Below are 21,532 nucleotides of genomic sequence, written 5' to 3'. Positions count from 1 at the left end.
GGAGTATTGGCGCATGGCGACATTACACTAGATTTACAAAATACTGCTGCTGAAACAGATGTGACATGTTCGTTTTGAAAAAAGGTTAAAGTGATACGTTTATTTTACTGAATTAATAATGTCAAAATAATAATTTCATTATTTTAAAAAAGGTTCAAAGCCGTTCATTTTCCTTTAGGAGTGTTTTTGAAGATGGAGATAAAATAAAAGCGATTGCTCCTCAGTTCTCTGACCGATAAAACAGGTTATCTTGAGAATAGTTCGTGTCCATGATTAAAGTTTAAAGTATGCTTACATGCATAGTGTTTGTATAGATTTCACAAACATAGCCGAACTAATATACAGGCTATTGGTGCACAAAGTGTCTTCTAACATTCACAGACGTATTATTCTTGCCATTAATACGTGTCATTCATCTGACGTCTGACATCGTGAAGACATTGGATTTGTGCGCATTTTGTTAACATCAAACGTGAAGACATTTCTGAATGCCGTTCTGGTTCCTTTATAGAATATATTTCTCAAGTGGGACCAGATAACATATTTCCTTACGGGCTTTTCAGAATATTTAGACATATTTATTTGCTCTTTATCAAATAATTTCATGCACCGAATACATAATGAATCCACCGTGTACAATTCAATGCCTCTTTTCACAAATGGGCTCGGCCATTTCATAGGGGGAGCAGCCTTCATCCATCCATTGATATTTCACATACGGCGACATAATGGCACAGTCCGCTGTAAAATCTATAAATAAACGAAAAGTACATTACTGTTACCATTGACTCACATTCGAACCAAAATGCACGTGTCTGTTCTGTTCACGTTGGAAATCATACAAACATTCGGGACAGTATTCACAAATATCTTAGAGAGAAATTTCAAATTAGTAAAACATCTATTTATTTACCAAGTTTTTTCAAGGGCACCTTGACCTTTATAAAATTGTATGCATATATTAAACATGTCATTTTTCTTGCTTATATGTTTGATTAAAATATGTTTTTGTATTCTTTTGAGTCATCTTAGAAAACGGTTAATTTGGCACTTACTCAAGAACATTTGTTGCCAAAATGTGTTTATCAAAACAATCTATGACAAAATGTGTTTTTACAAAGAATAAAAACCTAGAAGTGTTTTTGTTAATACATGTACTCGTACAAAGCTTTTTTATGTGGTTATTTGAGGTTAGATTGGGGCTGATATTTGACTTTAATATGGTTTGTTATATTTGAACCTGAAATATCAGTTACATCATTCACTATTCGCCTTTGAATTGTGGCAAACGAAATAGCGTCAACAACATATATAACTTAGTATACTCGAATACAGTATGTGAACGCACCATCCCCATCCAGGGTATGTTGTCCGTTGGGCTCATTGGGAGCCCAGTTTGTGAAAGAAGCCGTCATGTTAGTCCCTACATATTGCCACACCCCTTCATTCAGCTTGTCGTCGATACCAAGCCAAAACATCAGATAGCCTGAAACAATGACAGAGCTGTTATGAAGGAAGATATAAGGTAAAATTGCAGAGCTGTCACACAGACGTCTTATAGGGTAAATCATTGAGGTAGAGTACTTCAAATCCTCCAAAATGAGCAGTTAATCATTTATTAATATATATCGGAATTCTAGGTGCCAGTGTAAAAAAACTGTAAGAGTGTGCGTCATACCAAATGTCTGTAAGAGTCAGCATACTATCAAATGTCTCTCAGAGTTTGCGTACTTCCAAATGTCTGTAAGAGTTTGCGTACTATCAAATGTCTGTATGAGTCTACGTACTACCAAATGACTGTAAGTGTCAGCGTACTTTCAAATGTCTCTAAGTGTCAGCGTACTACCAAATGTATGTAAGTGTCTGCGTACTTTCAAATGTCTTTAAGTGTCTGCGTACTATCAAATATCTGTAAGTGTCAGCGTACTATCAAATGTCTGTAAATATCAGCGTACTACCAAATGACTAAAAGTGTCAGCGTACTACCAAATGTCTGTAAGTGTCAGCGTACTACCAAATGTCTGTAAGTGTCTGTGTACTATCAACTGTCTGTATGAGTCTGCGTACTACCAAATGACTGTTAGTGTCAGCGTACTATCAAATGTCTCTAAGTGTCTGTGAACTATCAAATATCTGTAAGTGTCAGCGTACTAACAAATATCTGTAAGTGTCTGTGACTTTCAACTGTCTGTATGAGTCTGCGTACTACCAAATGACTGTAAGTGTCAGCCTACTATCAAATGTCTCTAAGTGTCTGTGAACTATCAAATATCTGTAAGTTTCAGCGTACTACCAAATGTCTGTAAGTGTCTGCGTACTATCAACTGTCTGTAAGAGTCTGCGTACTACCAAATGTCTCTAAGAGTCTGCGTAATACTAAATATCTGTAAGGGTCTGTGTACTACCTAATGACTGTAAGAGTATGTGTACTATCAAATGTCTGTAAGAGTCTGCGTACCACCAAATGTCTGTAAGAGTCAGCGTGCTACCCAAAGTCTGCAAGAGTCTGCGTACTACCGAATGTCTGTAAGTGTTTGCGTACCACTAAAGGTCTGTAAGAGTCAGCGTGCTACCAAATATCTGTAAGATTCTGCGTACCACCAAATGTCTGTAAAAGTCAGCGTATTACCCAATGTCTGTAAGATTCTGCGTACCACCAAAGGTCTGTAAAAGTCAGCGTACTACCCAATGTCTGTAAGAGTCTGCGTACTACCCAATGTCTGTAAGAGTCTGCGTACTACCCAATGTCTGTAAGAGTCAGCGTACTACCCAATGTCTGAAAGATTCTGCGTATTACCCGATGTCTGTAAGATTCTGCGTACCACCAAATGTCTGTAAGAGTCAGCGTACTACCCAATGTCAGTGAGAGTCTGCGTACTACCCAATGTCTGAAAGAGTCAGCGTACTACCCAATGTCTGAAAGATTCTGCGTATTACCCGATGTCTGTAAGATTCTGCGTACCACCAAATGTCTGTAAGAGTCAGCGTACTACCAAATGTCTGTGAGAGTCAGCGTACTACCCAATGTCTGAAAGATTCTGCGTATTACCCGATGTCTGTAAGATTCTGCGTACCACCAAATGTCTGTAAGAGTCAGCGTACTACCCAATGTCTGTAAGAGTCTGCGTACTACCCAATGTATGTAAGAGTCAGCGTACTAACAAATGTATGTAAGAGTCAGCGTACTAACAAATGTCTGTAAGAGTCAGCGTACTACCCAATGTCTGTAAGAGTCAGCGTACTACCCAATGTATGTAAGAGTCAGCGTACTAACAAATGTCTGTAAGAGTCAGCGTACTACCCAATGTCTGTAAGAGTCAGCGTACTACCCAATGTATGTAAGAGTTAGCGTACTACCCAATGTATGTGAGAGTCTGCGTATTACCCAATGTCTGTAAGAGTTAGCGTGCTACCCAATGTCTGTAAGAGTCAGCGTACTACCCAATGTATGTAAGAGTTAGCGTACTACCCAATGTCTGTAAGAGTTAGCGTACTACCCAATGTATGTGAGAGTCTGCGTACTACCCAATGTCTGTAAGAGTTAGCGTACTACCCAATGTATGTAAGAGTTAGCGTACTACCCAATGTCTGTAAGAGTTAGCGTACTACCCAATGTATGTGAGAGTCTGCGTACTACCCAATGTCTGTAAGAGTCAGCGTACTACCCAATGTATGTAAGAGTTAGCGTACTACCCAATGTCTGTAAGAGTTAGCGTACTACCCAATGTATGTAAGAGTCTGCGTACTACCCAATGTATGTAAGAGTTAGCGTACTACCCAATGTATGTAAGAGTTAGCGTACTACCCAATGTATGTGAGAGTCAGCGTACTACCCAATGTCTGTAAGAGTTAGCGTGCTACCCAATGTCTGTAAGAGTCTGCGTACCACCAAATGTCTGTAAGAGTCAGCGTACTACCCAATGTATGTAAGAGTTAGCGTGCTACCCAATGTCTGTAAGAGTTAGCGTACTACCCAATGTATGTAAGAGTCAGCGTACTACCCAATGTCTGTAAGAGTCAGCGTACTACCCAATGTATGTAAGAGTTAGCGTACTACCTAATGTATGTGAGAGTCTGCGTACTACCCAATGTCTGTAAGAGTTAGCGTGCTACCCAATGTCTGTAAGAGTCTGCGTACCACCAAATGTCTGTAAGAGTCAGCGTACTACCCAATGTATGTAAGAGTTAGCGTGCTACCCAATGTATGTAAGAGTTAGCGTACTACCCAATGTATGTAAGAGTCAGCGTACTACCCAATGTATGTAAGAGTCTGCGTACTACCCAATGTATGTAAGAGTCTGCGTACTACCCAATGTATGTAAGAGTCAGCGTACTACCCAATGTATGTAAGAGTCAGCGTACTACCCAATGTATGTAAGAGTCAGCGTACTACCAAATGTCTGTAAGAGTCAGCGTACTACCCAATGTATGTAAGAGTTAGCGTACTACCCAATGTATGTAAGAGTCAGCGTACTACCCAATGTATGTAAGAGTCAGCGTACTACCAAATGTCTGTAAGAGTCTGCGTACTACCCAATGTATGTAAGAGTCAGCGTACTACCCAATGTATGTAAGAGTCTGCGTATTACCCAATGTATGTAAGAGTCAGCGTACTACCCAATGTATGTAAGAGTCTGCGTACTACCCAATGTATGTAAGAGTCAGCGTACTACCCAATGTATGTAAGTGTCTGCGTACTACCCAATGTATGTAAGAGTCAGCGTACTACCCAATGTATGTAAGAGTCAGCGTACTACCAAATGTCTGTAAGAGTCAGCGTACTACCAAATGTCTGTAAGAGTCAGCGTACTACCAAATGTCTGTAAGAGTTAGCGTACTACCCAATGTATGTGAGAGTCTGCGTACTACCCAATTTATGTAAGAGTCAGCGTACTACCCAATGTATGTAAGAGTCTGCGTACTACCCAATGTATGTAAGTGTCTGCGTACTACCCAATGTATGTAAGTGTCTGCGTACTACCCAATGTATGTAAGAGTCAGCGTACTACCCAATGTATGTAAGAGTCTGCGTATTACCCAATGTATGTAAGAGTCTGCGTACTACCCAATGCCTGTAAGAGTCAGCGTACTACCCAATGTATGTAAGAGTCTGCGTACTACCCAATGTATGTAAGAGTCAGCGTACTACCCAATGTATGTAAGAGTCTGCGTACTACCCAATGTATGTAAGAGTCTGCGTACTACTTAATGTATGTAAGTGTCTGCGTACTACCCAATGTATGTAAGAGTCAGCGTACTACCCAATGCCTGTAAGAGTCAGCGTACTACCCAATGTATGTAAGAGTCTGCGTACTACCCAATGTATGTAAGAGTCAGCGTACTACCCAATGTATGTAAGAGTCTGTGTACTACCCAATGTATGTAAGTGTCTGCGTACTACCCAATGTATGTAAGAGTCTGCGTACTACCCAATGTATGTAAGTGTCTGCGTACTACCCAATGTATGTAAGAGTCAGCGTATTACCCAATGTATGTAAGAGTCTGCGTATTACCCAATGTATGTAAGAGTCTGCGTACTACCCAATGTATGTAAGTGTCTGCGTACTACCCAATGTATGTAAGAGTCTGCGTACTACCCAATGTATGTAAGAGTCAGCGTACTACCCAATGTATGTAAGAGTCTGCGTACTACCCAATGTATGTAAGAGTCTGCGTATTACCAAATGTATGAAAGAGTCTGCGTATTACCAAATGTCTGTAAGAGTCTGCGTACTACCCAATGTATGTAAGAGTCAGCGTACTACCAAATGTCTGTAAGAGTCTGCGTACTACCCAATGTCTGTAAGAGTCAGCGTACTACCCAATGTCTGAAAGATTCTGCGTATTACCCGATGTCTGTAAGATTCTGCGTACCACCAAATGTCTGTAAGAGTCAGCGTACTACCCAATGTCTGTGAGAGCCTGCGTATTACCAAATGTCTGTGAGAGTCAGCGTACTACCCAATGTATGTAAGAGTCAGCATACTACCCAATGTATGTAAGATTCTGCGTACTAACAAATGCCTGTAAGAGTCAGCGTACTACCCAATGTCTGTAAGAGTCTGCGTGCTACCAAATGTCTGTAAGAGTCTGCGTACTACCCAATGTATGTAAGAGTCAGCGTACTACCCAATGTATGTAAGATTCAGCGTATTACCAAATGTCTGTGAGAGTCAGCGTACTACCCAATGTATGTAAGAGTCTGCGTACTACCCAATGTATGTAAGATTCTGCGTACTAACAAATGCCTGTAAGAGTCAGCGTACTACCCAATGTCTGTAAGAGTCAGCGTACTACCAAATGTCTGTAAGTGTCTGCTTACTACCCAATGTATGTAAGAGTCTACGTATTACCAAATGTCTGTAAGTGTCTGCGTACTACCAAATGTCTGTAAGAGTCTGCGTATTACCAAATGTCTGTGAGAGTCAGCGTATTACCAAATGTCTGTAAGAGTCAGCGTTCTATCCAATGTCTGTAAGAGTCTGCGTACTTCTCAATGTCTTTAATGCTCTGCGTACTACCAAACGTCTGTACGAGTCAGCGTATTTCCCAATGTCTGTAAGAGGCTGCGTACTAACAAATGTCTGTAAGAGTCTGCGTACTTCCCAATGTCTGTAAGGGTCTGCGTACTACCAAATGTCTGTAAGAGTTAGCGTACTTCCCAATGTCTGTAAGAGTCTGCGTATTTCCCAATGTCTGTAAGAGTCAGCGTACTGCCAAATGTCTGTAAGTGTCTGTCTACTACCCATTGTCTGTAAAAGTCAGCGTACTACCCAAAGTCTGTAAGAGTCTGCGTATTACAAAATGTCTGTAAGAGTCTGCGTACTTCCCAATGTCTATTAGAGTCAGCGTACTACCCAGTGTCTGTACAAGTCATCATACCACCCAATGTCTGTAAGAGTCTGCGAACTGCCGAATGTTTTCTGGTTTAAAGCCACCTTCTGAATATATTTTATAAAACCAATTAACATGGAGCACCGATAAGAAACTATCATTTCGATGTCAAATGTTTGATCATGCTGAAATGACAAACATCAATTAAAATCATTTAAATTGCTGTCCTTTATAAATTTAACTAAGATCTTACGTTCGTTACCTTTGATATATTTTTCTCATTGTAACAAATTACCTCTTCGAAGTTCTCTTATTTTATTTGCAAGGAAGTCGTTTTCCTCCTTGGTCTCCACACGAACCATGTACGCGTTTTGTCTCTCACAGTATGTCTGAAACAAGTGTAAAGTATGGTACTCAGTAGTTTGAACCGCTTATGTTCTCCTGTAACGCAGAAGACGGTTACCCCAATGTTGGGACAAAATTGAGGTATGGTACTCAGTAGTTGAACTCCTTCTGAACTCCTATATCTCTGACTGTTCCAAGGCAGTTACTCCAATGTTGGGACTAAATTGAGGTATGGTACTCAGTAGTTAAACTCCTTATGAACTCCTATATCTCTGACTGTTCCAAGGCGGTTACCCCAATGTTGGGACAAAATTGAGGTATGGTACACAGTAGTTGAACTCCTTCATAACTCCTATATCTCTGACTGTTCCAAGGCGGTTACCCCAATGTTGGGACAAAATTGAGGTATGGTACTCAGTAGTTGAACTCCTTTTGCACTCCTATATCTCTGACTGTTCCAAGGCGGTTACCCCAATGTTTGGACAAAATTGAGGTATGGTACTCAGTAATTGAACTCCTTATGAACTCCTATATCTCTGACTGTTCCAAGGCGGTTACCCCAATGTTTGGACAAACTTGAGGTATGGTACTCAGTTGTTGAACTCCTTCATAACTCCTATATCTCTGACTGTTCCAAGGCGGTTACCCCAATTTTGGGACAAAATTGAGGTTTGGTACTCAGTGGTTGAACTCCTTATGAACTCCAATATCTCTGACTGTTCCAAGGCGGTTACCCCAATGTTGGGACAAAATTGAGGTATGGTACTAAGTAGTTAAACCCCCAATGTACTCATGCATAACTGACCATTCCAAAGCGGTGACCCCAATGTTGAGACAAGGGTGAGGTATGGTACTTAGTAGTTTGAACTCTTTTTGAACTCATGTATCATTGACTGTTCCAAGGCGGTACCCCCAATGTTGGGACAAGTGTGAAGAATGATACACGTTTGTTTGAACCCACAATAAACTCTTGTATCGCTGACCGTACAAAGGCGTGCAACAATGTTAAGACAAGTGTGAGGTATGGTACACGGTAGTTTGAACCTCCTTATGTACTCCTGTATCTCCGACCGTACTTACACAGTAACCCCAATATTTGGGCAAGTGTGAGGTATGGTACTAGGTAGTTTAAACCCCCAAATGAACTCCTGTATCGCTGACCGTACTTACACGGTAATCCCCAATATTTGGGCAAGTGTGAGGTATGTTACTCGGTAGTTTGAACCCCAAATGAACCCCTGTATCTCTGACCGTACTTACACGGTAACCCCCAATATTGGGGCAAGTGTGAGGTATGGTACTCGGTAGTTTGAACCCCCAAATGAACTCCTGTATCACTGACCGTACTAACACGGTACCGCACAATATTGGGGCAAGTGTGAGGTATGGTACTCTGTAGTTTGAACCCCAAATGAACTCCTGTATCTCTGACCGTACTTACACGGTACCGCCCAATATTGGGGCAAGTGTGGGGTATGGTACTCTGTAGTTTGAACCCCCAAATGAACTCCTGTATCGCTGACCGTACTTACACGGTAACCCCCAATATTGGGGCAAGTGTGAGGTATGGTACTCGGTAGTTTGAACCCCCAAATGAATCTCTGTATGGCTGACCGTACTAACACGGTACCGCCCAATATTGGGGCAAGTGTGGGGTATGGTACTCGGTAGTTTGAACCCCCAAATGAACTCCTGTATCGCTGACCGTACTAACACGGTACCGCCCAATATTGGGGCAAGTGTGAGGTATGGTACTCTGTAGTTTGAACCCCAAATGAACTCCTGTATCTCTGACCGTACTAACACGTTACCGCCCAATATTGGGGCAAGTGTGGGGTATGGTACTCGGTAGTTTGAACCCCCAAATGAACTCCGGTATCGATGACCGTTACAAGTGCAGTAACCCCAATATTTATCATAATGAATGTGATATCATTCCTCATATAGTATTGTGACACTGAGTCTCTAGTGAAGCGTCTTTCATGCGTAGAACCTTAAGGTTTCAAGGATGATCATCGTAAGAACTTTGGCTACTGGGCTTGTCCCTGTAGTCTCTTATGCATTATAATGTTACTGGTAATGTTTTAAAGCAGAAGGGTCGGTTCTGTGTTTAATTGATCAGTATTGTATAAAACAGTATGCAGTTGAACTCTCAATAAGACGTCTTACCTCAGTGATTTCTATTGTGCATTCATAGAGCACTACGTCGAAATCAAGTTATTGACAGTTTGTCGCTGTGTCAGCACTTGTATTGGATATATTACCTTGGCAGTATCGAAGTCCATTTCTCTGTCAACAAAGGAGTAACACGAGCCCCGGAAGTAGTCTAGGCCATGCTCACAACCTGTTCCACAAAAAAAACATAAAACAAGACTACCATTCGCTGTTGGAATACTATACTTATTGGAATACTTTCAGCTGTTTGAATACTGTTGACTTTCAAAGGCCTTTAGCTGTTAAGATATAATACTTTTAGCCGTTGGAATAGAACACTTTTAGACGATATAATACTTCCAGCAATTTGAATACTTTAAGCTTCTTGGGCGTTTTAAGTTCTTCGAATGCTTTTGGCTTTTAAAATCTTATTGGTACTATGTTAGGTATTCGACGATTACACAGATGTTTTGGGAGCCATTTAGCTACGTTTGGATTTCGCCGTACGATTGGGAGTTACTCGTAGCATTAGAAACTAACCGCAGCATCCGATATTCAACCGTCTTCTTTTGAAACCCATCATACAATGGCATTGTGTATTAATTCAATCCAAACCAATTATAATAAAACCACACATATAGTTTGGCTGTGGTTGATTAACATTTGAAGGCTGTATTGAATTCTTACTTGGTGTTGTCGTAGTTGGCGTTGTAGTCGTCGGAGTGGTTGTTGGCGGCGTAGTGGTAGTAGAAGTTGTTGTTGGTGTAGTTGTTGGTGTAGTTGTTGGAGTTGTTGTTGGAGTAGTTGTTGTTGTTGTTGTAGTTGTAGGCGTCGTTAAGACCGTCGTTGGTGGTCTGGGCACTGCTTGATCTGTCATGTTACATCCATTGTTGCATAAGTCCTCCCCACAACATTGCAGCAAGCAATGGCCACCTGAAAACAACAAATATGGCATGACAGCGAATATGTCTAGATAATGTGCCTCATTCGGACTGTTTTTATAAGAATGTATATCAGTAAATTTAAATCAGCTAAAATACATCAAGCGTTAAAACGGCAAATTATGTTTAAAGTGAGATTTCCTGGAGAGTCCCATTATATAATATTACTAAGAAGCACATTTGCCCATCCATTTTTGAAACTGTTTAAAATTTTACCAGCTTCTTAAACAATTTAATGCGTATATAAATCAGCATCAGTTATCTGTTATAAGATATTTTCTGATGAAGAATGTTGCAGGCCTTCTACAAATCCACTCATATACAAAGACATCATGTTTTGTTGCACTACTAACATTTAGTTTTTAATTTGTATGGTTACGTGTTCACGTAAAATTAATTTATTTGAGAGAAACAAAATGGTAGAAACCTTAAACGTTCTGCTGATATCAAAAGCTGGAAAACTGTCAGTTTCATAATAAAGCTTATATGATTCTTATAAAAGAATAATTAAATTGTCTAATAAAACGTGAGCGCGTACGGGACTGGGACACAATTTCAAGGACGTCATTTCCGAAATGACGTTACGTTCGCATACAGTTTGGCGCGCTTTTCTGAATAACTACAATTAACTGTCATTTTATTTCCTTATTTATGGATATAATAACCATCTCGTGAACCCCAAATGTTATTATTTCACTCGTGGCAACGTAAAATACATTTTAGTGCTCATCCGGTGAAATACATTACGATTTTAGAATTAATTAAACAACTATCCTCTATATCACTAGATGGAAATGAAAAAGCAGACATAAACAATATTCTAATTATAAGCACAATGCAATTTTACCATTTTAAGCTATTTATCGTTTCTATTATACAACTATGTAGCCAAAGTTATATATATATAATAAAGAACTTGTTATTTTATCAGTTTGGCAAATCACTGGAGAGCCATTTTGTCTTTGGATTGTAATATGAAATAAATGTAAGAACAATACAGATTGGTTTCAAATTAAATGAAATCATGCAGACTTCACTTCAAGGAATGTTTGTTACCCTGGGGTTAATTCATTCTGATACTGAATACAAATTGAAAACATATCAAATCCACAAAGTCTCAAATCAAACCTACAAAGTAGACTTTGTGTCTGTTTTTAAAAACATTTGTATAATATAAATTGAACCCAGGAACTTCTGTGGAAAGTTCTACTTAATATTTTCATATCATATGAATAGTTTATTGTTTATTTGGAGGTGAGTATGAAAAACCAATGTAGACAACCAATTAGAATGATAACGTAAAGTTGGTTTATAGAGAGTTATCAGTGGAACAAAAAAATCACTGTTTCAAAACAGTCAATTAATATTATATAATAATATTATTGAAATTATAGCCCGCTATCAATTTCAAATCGAACTTCAGCGCGCCCAGGGTATGGCCACAAATTTAACGACGTCATTTTCGAAATGACGTTACGTGGGCATAGAAATTAGTGCGTTTACTAAAAACGTGTAATGAAATGAAACTCAATTCAAATTTAAGGCTTATAAAAGAGAAAAATTGTTTGTTACAGTGTAAGATAGCAATAAATTTCACCACGTGAACACCAAAAAAGAATATTTCTCTATACATCCATCTGTTAATTTAATACTTCATAATCAGTTTTGTGTCCCGAGCCGTTCAACGATTATCATTTTGTCGTACATTCGCACATGATTTCAATATTCGTTTTAAAATAAAAATCGCCATCGTAAAATCATCGGATGCTGCAGTGCGTATGTATACTTAATTTGATTGACTTATGAAATTATGTAAACACTATATATACAGTTTTAAAGGGCTAATAAAAACATTGCCAATGATCCAGACTCTGGCCCATTAAAATTGCTGGGCGTCGGTGATTTTACCCAATGTATGAAACGCTTGTCGTGCAATAAAAATATATCACGTGAAAACTAAACTTTTGTTACTCCGTCTTACGGAAATATTTGTTAACATAGAATATTATCAATTTGGTAGTGAGCGGACGCACATGGTTGATTATTTTTTAGCATACCTTAAATTATGTGGAAAAGTGACATACAAAAACGCTTTATGTACATTTCACCAAAAAGCGCGTTCGATGATGTTTACTGACGCCATGACGCGCAGTAATTTTTATTCACTGCATACGTCAAGTAGTTCCTACAATCTATCGTCTTTTAAGGGTTATTTTGTTTTGTTTTGAAGCTTTACTTTTGTAAAGTTTATGTAAAGGGAAATTATCTATTAGCATTTGCCAGATATAAGAAAGGAAATGCCTATCCGGTGTGCTAGAATGCCTATCCGGTGTGCTAGAATGCCTATCCGGTGTGCTAGAATCTCCCATGCTTTTTAATAGTTCTAGGCCACTTTCACGTTTTTGATCTTAACCGAAGTATACCTATATAATATGAAGTTCTCTTTCCCACCATATGTCCTGTCGTCCCGGAACCGGATAGGCCGAAAGATTTCATTGCATCGATGCATGTCTGAAATTGATATAACAGCGTTTAGATATCAAATAACGTTCCCTTAAACCTGTTAACCAAAACCATAGGTGAACTTGGCCTTTATGACAACAATTGATCGTTACTATCCTGTTCATATTCCCTCGTAAATGTTTCACTGTTTTCTTCTTTATTTCGTCAAAGAACGTGAAGATTGTTATAACTACAATAGAGTATAAAGTTCATTATTATAGTTGTGTATTTATGAAATTTACACAATAACGAAACAGAGCGAGTAAGCAGATAGATTAAATTACAATGATTACTTTTTTCAACATTTCTATACGAACATTAAGTCACCCACTCTTAAAAGAGTGTATGTCCGCCATTCACACGAAGTTCATCATACTCCAAAAAAGCCGCTGGTCCCGGTACTGGGTAATGGCGTCGCCCCAGTATGCGGGCAGTGATCAGTTTGGCATGTTACTGACATAACGTGGGCCGCCAAAGACACTCACCAAATCTAGTCCTAGAAGTGCTTGATATTAAGGACTCTGGGAGCGCGGGGAATGCAGGCCGTGACAACACATTGAAGGTGAATTCACCTGAGTAGCTCATCGTTATCTACGCCAAGTATGGGTCAAGCGTTGTCCTGCTAAAACAAAATGATCTCGGCGCAAACCGTTCAAAGCCGGAAGAGTATGCAGTTCAAATATCGAGTTTGTATACCACAGCGCTGTCAATGTATATCGACCACTACTAGAGGGGTATTCTGGTACTAAGATATGCCTCCTCACACCATTACTCTAACACCGCCACCAACGTTACAATTGACGTACATAGCCGCCTGCGATTTTCCCTCCTGGTCTCTTATTCACCACTTCCATAACACATCTCAATACAAAAAGTGACTCGTCCGCGAAAACAACACATTGCCAGTCTCACTGAGACGAAGTGCATAACGCGTTACGCGTGTCCGTCGTCGCTCAGGTGTTAACACTTTCCCTCGCTTAACACTATACGGCCGTTAGATGCCCTTAACCAATCTTAATCGAACTGGTGAAGCATGCACGTTTTTTTACCCCAATTTTCTCACTTGCAAATTATACGACCATGGAAGTAAACCTCTCACGAAAATGTGTCATACGTAATTGACGGTCGTAACTTGACATTGTCACTCTGTAACGTCTGATCGCCTCTTTTCACGTACAGTGCATTTACAATTATACATGTTAGTTAGGTTGGTACGGTATGTTGGATCATCCGAAATGTCGCCCTATTTCACGTGTATTCGTCCCGATGGAAGAATTCCTTATTGGCTCTCGGCGTGGCTAAGCCGTTCCTATTATATGTTCATATCAAACCTCGATATGTTATAGGAACGGTCAGAATTTGTACTACACATACGAATACAATTGCTTGATTTACCCGTTTAGAAAGTTTTTATACACTCGATGAGCAATCATAACTTTGATCAAATACTAGTATATAACAAAGAGACGAAAAAACAATATCAATATCATTAACCTTACAATTTCCACTACTTGGACATTGTACCAAGCATGAGCTTGTGTTTAATGACATCAGATTAAATGCCTTGAGATTTTAAATCCCTTTTTTATCTCAAACAATTACATCACAAATTATCGTTATTATTAACGCAAGCGTATAAGAATACATAACGATTGTTTAGGACTTTTTTTAATTAGGTCGCTCATAGCAAACACAAACTAAGGACTTACGATTAAAGAAGCACATTTCGTCTCGAACACAGGGTTTCTTCTCCTTGATGACTGAATTTGAAGCATGCACACCTAGAATTAGATAATAACCAACTGATATCGAGCTTACAAATGTAACTGTATGTCGAAACAGAAAACTAAGTGATCAGCTAAATCAAGCGATGCCACAGACACTAGCCCAATAGCAAAGACTCCGCTTGTTATACGATACCACGGTGGCTTACACAATAGCAATGACTCTGCTTGTTATACGATACTACAGGGACTAACCCAATAGCAAAGACTCCGCTTGTTATACGATACCACGGTGGCTTACACAATAGCAATGACTCTGCTTGTTATACGATACTACAGGGACTAACCCAATAGCAAAGACTCCGCTTGTTATACGATACCACGGTGGCTTACACAATAGCAATGACTCTGCTTGTTATACGATACTACAGGGACTAACCCAATAGCAATGACTCTGCTTGTTATACGATACTACAGGCACTTACCCAATAGCAATGACTCTGCTCGTTATACGATACCACAGGGACTAACCCAATAGCAATGACTCTGCTTGTTATACGATACTACAGGCACTTACCCAATAGCAATGACTCTGCTTGTTATACGATACTACAGGCACTAACCCAATAGCAATGACTCTGCTTGTTATACGATACTACAGGGACTAACCCAATAGCAATGACTCTGCTTGTTATACGATACTACAGGCACTTACCCAATAACAATGACTCTGCTTGTTATACGATACTACAGGGACAAACCCAGTAGCAATGACTTTGCTTGTTATACGATACTACAGGGACTAACCCAATAGCAATGACTCTGTTTGTTATATGATACTACAGGGACTAACCCAATAGCAATGATTCTGCTTGTTATACGAAACTACTGGGACTAACCAAATAGCAATGACTCTGCTTGTTATACGATACTACAGGGACTAATCCAATAGCAATGACTCTGCTTTTTATACGATACTACAGGCACTAACCCAATAGCAACGACCCTATTTGTTATACGATACTAATACTACAGGCACTAACCCAATAGCAATGACTCTGCTTGTTATATGATACTAATACTACAGGCACTAACCCAATAGCAATGACTCTGTTTGTTATACGATACTACAGGGACTAACCCAATAGCAATGACTCTGCTTGTTATACGATACTAATACTACAGGCACTAACCCAATAGCAATGACTCTGTTTGTTATATGATACTACAGGCATTAACCCAATAGCAATGATTCTGCTTGTTATACGATACTACAGGCACTAACCCAATAGCAATGACTCTGCTTGTTATACGATACTACAGGCACTAACCCAATAGCAATGACTCTGCTTGTTAAACGATACCACAGGGACTTACCCAATATCAATGACTCTGCTTGTTATACGATACTACAGGGACTAACCCAATAACAATGATTCTGCTTGTTATAAGATATTACAGGCACTAACCCAATAGCAATGACTCTGCTTGTTATACGATACTACAGGCACTAACCCAATAGCAATGACTCTGCTTGTTATACGATACTAATACTACAGGCACTAACCCAATAGCAATCACTCTGTTTTTTATATGATACTACAGGGACTAACCCAATAGCAATGATTCTGATTGTTATACGAAACTACTGGGACTAACCCAATATCAAAGACTCTGCTTGTTATACGATACTACAGGGACTAACCCAATAGCAATGACTCTGCTTGTTATACGATACCACAGGGACTAACCCAATAGCAATGACTCTGCTTTTTATACGATACTACAGGCACTAACCCAATAGCAACGACCCTATTTGTTATACGATACTAATACTACAGGCACTAACCCAATAGCAATGACTCTGCTTGTTATATGATACTAATACTACAGGCACTAACCCAATAGCAATGACTCTGTTTGTTATACGATACTACAGGGACTAACCCAATAGCAATGACTCTGCTTGTTATACGATACTAATACTACAGGCACTAACCCAATAGCAATGACTCTGTTTGTTATATGATACTACAGGCACTTACCCAATAGCAATGATTCTGCTTGTTATACGATACTACAGGCACTAACCCAATAGCAATGACTCTGCTTGTTATACGATACTACAGGCACTAACCCAATAGCAATGACTCTGCTTGTTATACGATACCACAGGGACTTACCCAATATCAATGACTCTGCTTGTTATACGATACTACAGGGACTAACCCAATAACAATGATTCTGCTTGTTATAAGATATTACAGGCACTAACCCAATAGCAATGACTCTGCTTGTTATACGATACTACAGGCACTAACCCAATAGCAATGACTCTGCTTGTTATACGATACTAATACTACAGGCACTAACCCAATAGCAATCACTCTGTTTTTTATATGATACTACAGGGACTAACCCAATAGCAATGATTCTGATTGTTATACGAAACTACTGGGACTAACCCAATATCAAAGACTCTGCTTGTTATACGATACTACAGGGACTAACCCAATAGCAATGACTCTGCTTGTTATACGATACCACAGGGACTAACCCAATAGCAATGACTCTGCTTGTTATACGATACTACTGGGACTAACCCAATAGCAATGACTCTGCTTGTTATACGATACTACAGGAACTTACCCAGTAGCAATGACTCTGCTTGGTATACGATACTACAGGGACTAACCCAATAGCAATGACTCTGCTTTTATACGAAACTATAGGCACTAACCCAATAGCAATGACTCTGCTTGTTATACGACACTACAGGGACTAACCCAATAGCAGTGAACCTGCTTGTTATACGATACTACAGGGACTAATCCAATAGCAATGACCCTGCTTATTATACGATACTACAGGCACTAACCCAATAGCAATGACTCTGTTTGTTATATTATACTACAGGGACTAACCCAATAGCAATGATTATGCTTGTTATACGATACCACAGGGACTAAACCAATAGCAATGACTCTGCTTGTTATACGATACTACAGGGACTAACCCAATAGCAATGACTCTGCTGCTTATTTGAATTCGAGATGAAATTACAGGGACTTATAATTCAATAGAAATAATACTGCTTGTTGTACGAATCCGAGACAATATGGTTACACGGAAATAGTAAAGTAGACAAGCCGAGGAATTCGCACCAAACATTCAACCATTAAAAACTTGAAACAAATGGCTTGTACGTACATTAAGTATAAAGCTCGGGTGCAAATTTGCCATGAACTTACATTTCCGTGAAGCATGTAAAATTATCGCATTTTAAGATTCTAAAATTTGCAAGATCGCGCACAAGCATTCAAAGTTCAAGAACATTTCAATTTGAAAAGTTGTTTTCATTTGACGAATGAGGGGGCAGGATGAAATAAACATGACGCCATAATGCCATGCGGCTTATGCAATATGGCAATCACTATATTTCTAGAGAAAACCCCAGGGAAATGTACTTAAATTTCAAGGCACAGCGACCACATGTGTCTATCACACAGAATGGACAATAAATATACGACGCTGTGGTTTAATTGTTTAAAAGGTAGTTATATGTCATTGCAATGTATAGAAATAATAGACAAAGTCAAAACTTCATGAAATCCCCCAAAAGAACAGATGCCCTAGACAATGTCTTTTTTTTTTGCTTAAATCGTATGATTTTTACACTTCTTGAAACCTTAAACACCAAGCTATATTCACCCCCCCCCCCCACCAGAAAAAAAACGCGTTCAATTCAGACTGACTTGCAGACTTTGCGCATGCATAACAAAAAGTAACATGAAATATCATCCCTCTAGCTGCGAACTCGATGAATAAGACGCGTGATTATCCGAATCGATCTTGTCAATCACCATTTGTTTTGCCATGACCGCCCACTCGGTTTTGTCTTAGATGTAAGAAGCGTTTTAATTGGACGGCTTTCGTTCGACTGTTTTATTGCTGACCAATGAAATCAATTTTTACAACGTTAATGTCATATATTGATGACGGTCAAATGTCGAACGAAAGTGATCGGTCCGATAGATCTGTGGTAGAGCGTTCGCTTCGACTGCGGAAGGTCGGGGTAGCGTTCGCAACGTTGCGGAAGGTCGGGGATTCAAATCCCGGCCGCGTCAAAACCGAAAGATGTTAAAATATGTTACCAGCAGCGCCCTTGCCTAGCTCTCGGCATTTAAAGGCATTTAAAGGGTTGTACTGGGAAATTTTGTGTACTCAATACTGGTTAACCCAGGAGTTGTATCCCGTGTATCGGTGCTTTACACCGAGCACATTAAAGAACTAAGATGTCAATTCGCAAAGAGCTAGGGTATCGCACCTGGATGTCTTGTATCTCACTATGTTTCTTGAAGTATTCCAATGTCTGAATTTGATTGCAAAATGCTGTCACTTCTATCGCATGTTAATTATAGAAATTTAAAACAATTTAGGCCACGGTGGCGTCACGGCGAGCAGCCAATAGGCACGGGCAGACCTTGATAAACTCAAATAAACAAACGGGCGAAAGTGTAAGAAGAACAGCTGTTGTTGTGGGGGTTTCTGGACATTTTTATCTTGTCCTGAATAGATCATATATAGAGAGAGAATCTCTTTTAATAAAACTCGCAGATATTTATGATTTTTTGAATTGTTATTATCTAAACGAAGAGCAGTATTTTGGTGTTCAAGCTATGTGACGAACACCTGTGAGGGAGATCACATGGTCACAACATATTCTACACATCACAATTAATTCACATAAATGCTACCGTCGTTATCATTAATTATATATTTGGTATATGGCCCTGTAACGTTCAGTTGAACCACAGGGATAATTGATGTGCACTTAATGGTCAGTTGAACCACAGGGATAATTGATGTGCACTTAATGGTCAGTTGAACCACAGGGATAATTGATGTGCACTTAATGGTCAGTTGAACCACAGGGATAATTGATGTGCACTTAATATTTAGTGTGCATGCACACATTGTTCAAAAATGCTTTGTGACCAAAGTGACAATATAACCAGTTATGTATACTATAATTGATCGCGGTTCAGTTTGGGAATGTCTCTCCTTACCTCGCCGTAAGCACATGTTGTCTGTTGCGTGCAGCTGTCCGCCGTCGTCTCAGACGCGCACGTGTAGCATTCCAAGCCGTAGATACCTGTTTAATGATTAACAGTATAAGTCTTGAATTCCTCATACACTTGATCAAACTACAGTTACTCTATGTGTACATGTATGTAGCATTGTCGTTTAGCTCCATTTCGAAAGAAAACTGTTCGCTTTTAAAACTGCTGTTGTGTTGTTCTTCCCAATTCATCAAGGATGTTCCTTATTCGCGTCCAAGCCATCGCGACTGTAACCACGAGTAAGATTTTTAAAAGCGCAGTCAATCGAGGTTGATTTGAGGTTGCCCCGACCTTAATATGGTCGATGACGCTGCATGCAGAGTTTGCCACAACTGTTTTAAACGCAACAAATATGTGATGATAGTTTACGCCCTTTGTAATAAGATGCCCATCCCCCATATCAAATTTAAAACCTCATTCGGAACCCTTCGGCCATTTCACATCGGAAACAACCTCGGATGTATATTGACGGTTTATTATGTCAGAAATCTTTACATTTAGCTGCGCTGCAAGTAGATCGCGAAGTTGTTTCAATTTAGCAGTTAAAATTAATGACTTTACTCTTGGGACTCATACTAATTAATGCAGAAAACACTTCACTGGAAATATATTTAAAGTTAGTAAAACAAAATACACGTAAAAACACTACAATGAATTAAAACTTATTTACAATTATAAGTTCTACTTCTACAGATGTATCGGCATACATACGAAGATGTTTTCGGTGGAAAATGGCCGAGGTGTTCCGAATGTCAAAGCCTATGTATTCGGTTCTGGGGGGTGATACTTTTCAATACAACGCAGAGAAAGACTTAGTTCCACCGTTCCAATTCTGGATATTGAATATGTCTTTATATTGACAGGTTGTGTACTTAAGGTCAGTATACTGTTCAGAAGTGTATTAAAGTTAACAACGTTGTTAACGTCATCGTTGTTAACTTTCAAATAGTTTCTGCTGTAGAAGTTTAATGGAAACTCTTTTGATCTGTAGTTTTTAACAAGATTAGGGACATCTAATTCAGCAGAACCTGTTGTATTTAAAGATGCACTCTTACTCCCAATTAAGATTTACCACAATTAATAATATTGTTTTCATATTCCAAAAAGGATAAATAAATGGTTCTTTTAAATGATTTCGAGTTTAATTTGAAATAAATGAGCATTTTAAACACGGTATTTCTACCCTATGAGACTATAGCTGACCACATTAAATCTTTTAGCATTCACCAATCATTTAATATTTTTGCGCTTTCTGCTATTAGATACACGGTTACAATCTTGTTTCCATAAATGCATTATTAGTAAGTAGTTAAATATTTAACATTTAAAATTGATGTTTGTTATGTATGTATATTTTGAATAACAGTGTCACTTTAAATAAATGAGCACAACACCAAAAAATCAAGTTTTATAAATCACAATAATCAACTTGAACAACGTTCTGAACAGTCGACCCAATGTGCTTAACCAATATAACACAGTATCAATGAAGTCTTAATGTGTGAATGTTTGCGTTGCTTACCGCTAGAGAGGGCGGCGAAAATTATTGTTCTAAATATCCAATTCATTTTGCATAGTTATAACATTATGATTGTAGTTATAATATCTATAACTAACGAACGAAAATGAAACCTTATTGTGTAAGCCTTATCTTTCAATATTTGGAATGTGGGTTCAACATGTGATCTAGATAAGTTGACCTTACACAGTAAAATATCATGTCCTAAAAGATGGGTTTAACAATAAATTCGGAAATAAATAATTCGATTTCTGTTATTCATGCTTTCAAATGCAAGCTAATAATATATGCTGTACTTAAATGTTCAAGATGGGGATTTCAAATAACATTTTACACAGATAAGCTGCTTTTATTTTTAGATGATGGACACTTACAAACTACTAGAGACTT

At 38.9% G+C, this 21,532-nt stretch overlaps 1 protein-coding gene across 1 annotated transcript; it reads right to left on the bottom strand.

The window, feature by feature from the left end:
- Positions 1-556: 556 nt before the first annotated feature.
- Positions 557-21,260, bottom strand: LOC128205988 (mucin-2-like). Its single transcript, XM_052908105.1, has 9 exons — positions 21,146-21,260; positions 19,570-19,655; positions 14,486-14,557; positions 12,698-12,785; positions 10,021-10,266; positions 9,444-9,523; positions 7,130-7,223; positions 1,349-1,486; positions 557-750 (listed from the first exon to the last, which is right to left on the bottom strand). Exons 1-9 carry the CDS (start codon positions 21,189-21,191, stop codon positions 641-643), a joined length of 960 nt encoding a protein of 319 aa, XP_052764065.1. The 5' UTR covers positions 21,192-21,260; the 3' UTR covers positions 557-640.
- Between the last annotated feature and the right edge of the window lie 272 nt (positions 21,261-21,532).

Source organism: Mya arenaria, chromosome 10 (assembly GCF_026914265.1).
Source record: "Mya arenaria isolate MELC-2E11 chromosome 10, ASM2691426v1".
Lineage (NCBI taxonomy): Eukaryota > Metazoa > Mollusca > Bivalvia > Myida > Myidae > Mya > Mya arenaria.
Note: the sequence above shows the minus strand (reverse complement) of the source record. Positions and strands in the feature narration are given on the sequence as shown.

Coding starts and splice junctions, on each gene's coding strand:
- LOC128205988 (XM_052908105.1), bottom strand. CDS start 21,191: ATGAATTGGATATTTAGAACAATAATTTTCGCCGCCCTCTCTAGCG. Junction 1,487..7,129: donor AATAAGAGAACTTCGAAGAG/GTAATTTGTTAC, acceptor TCATTGTTTCAG/GCTATCTGATGTTTTGGCTT. Junction 751..1,348: donor ACATACCCTGGATGGGGATG/GTGCGTTCACAT, acceptor GTTTATTTATAG/ATTTTACAGCGGACTGTGCC.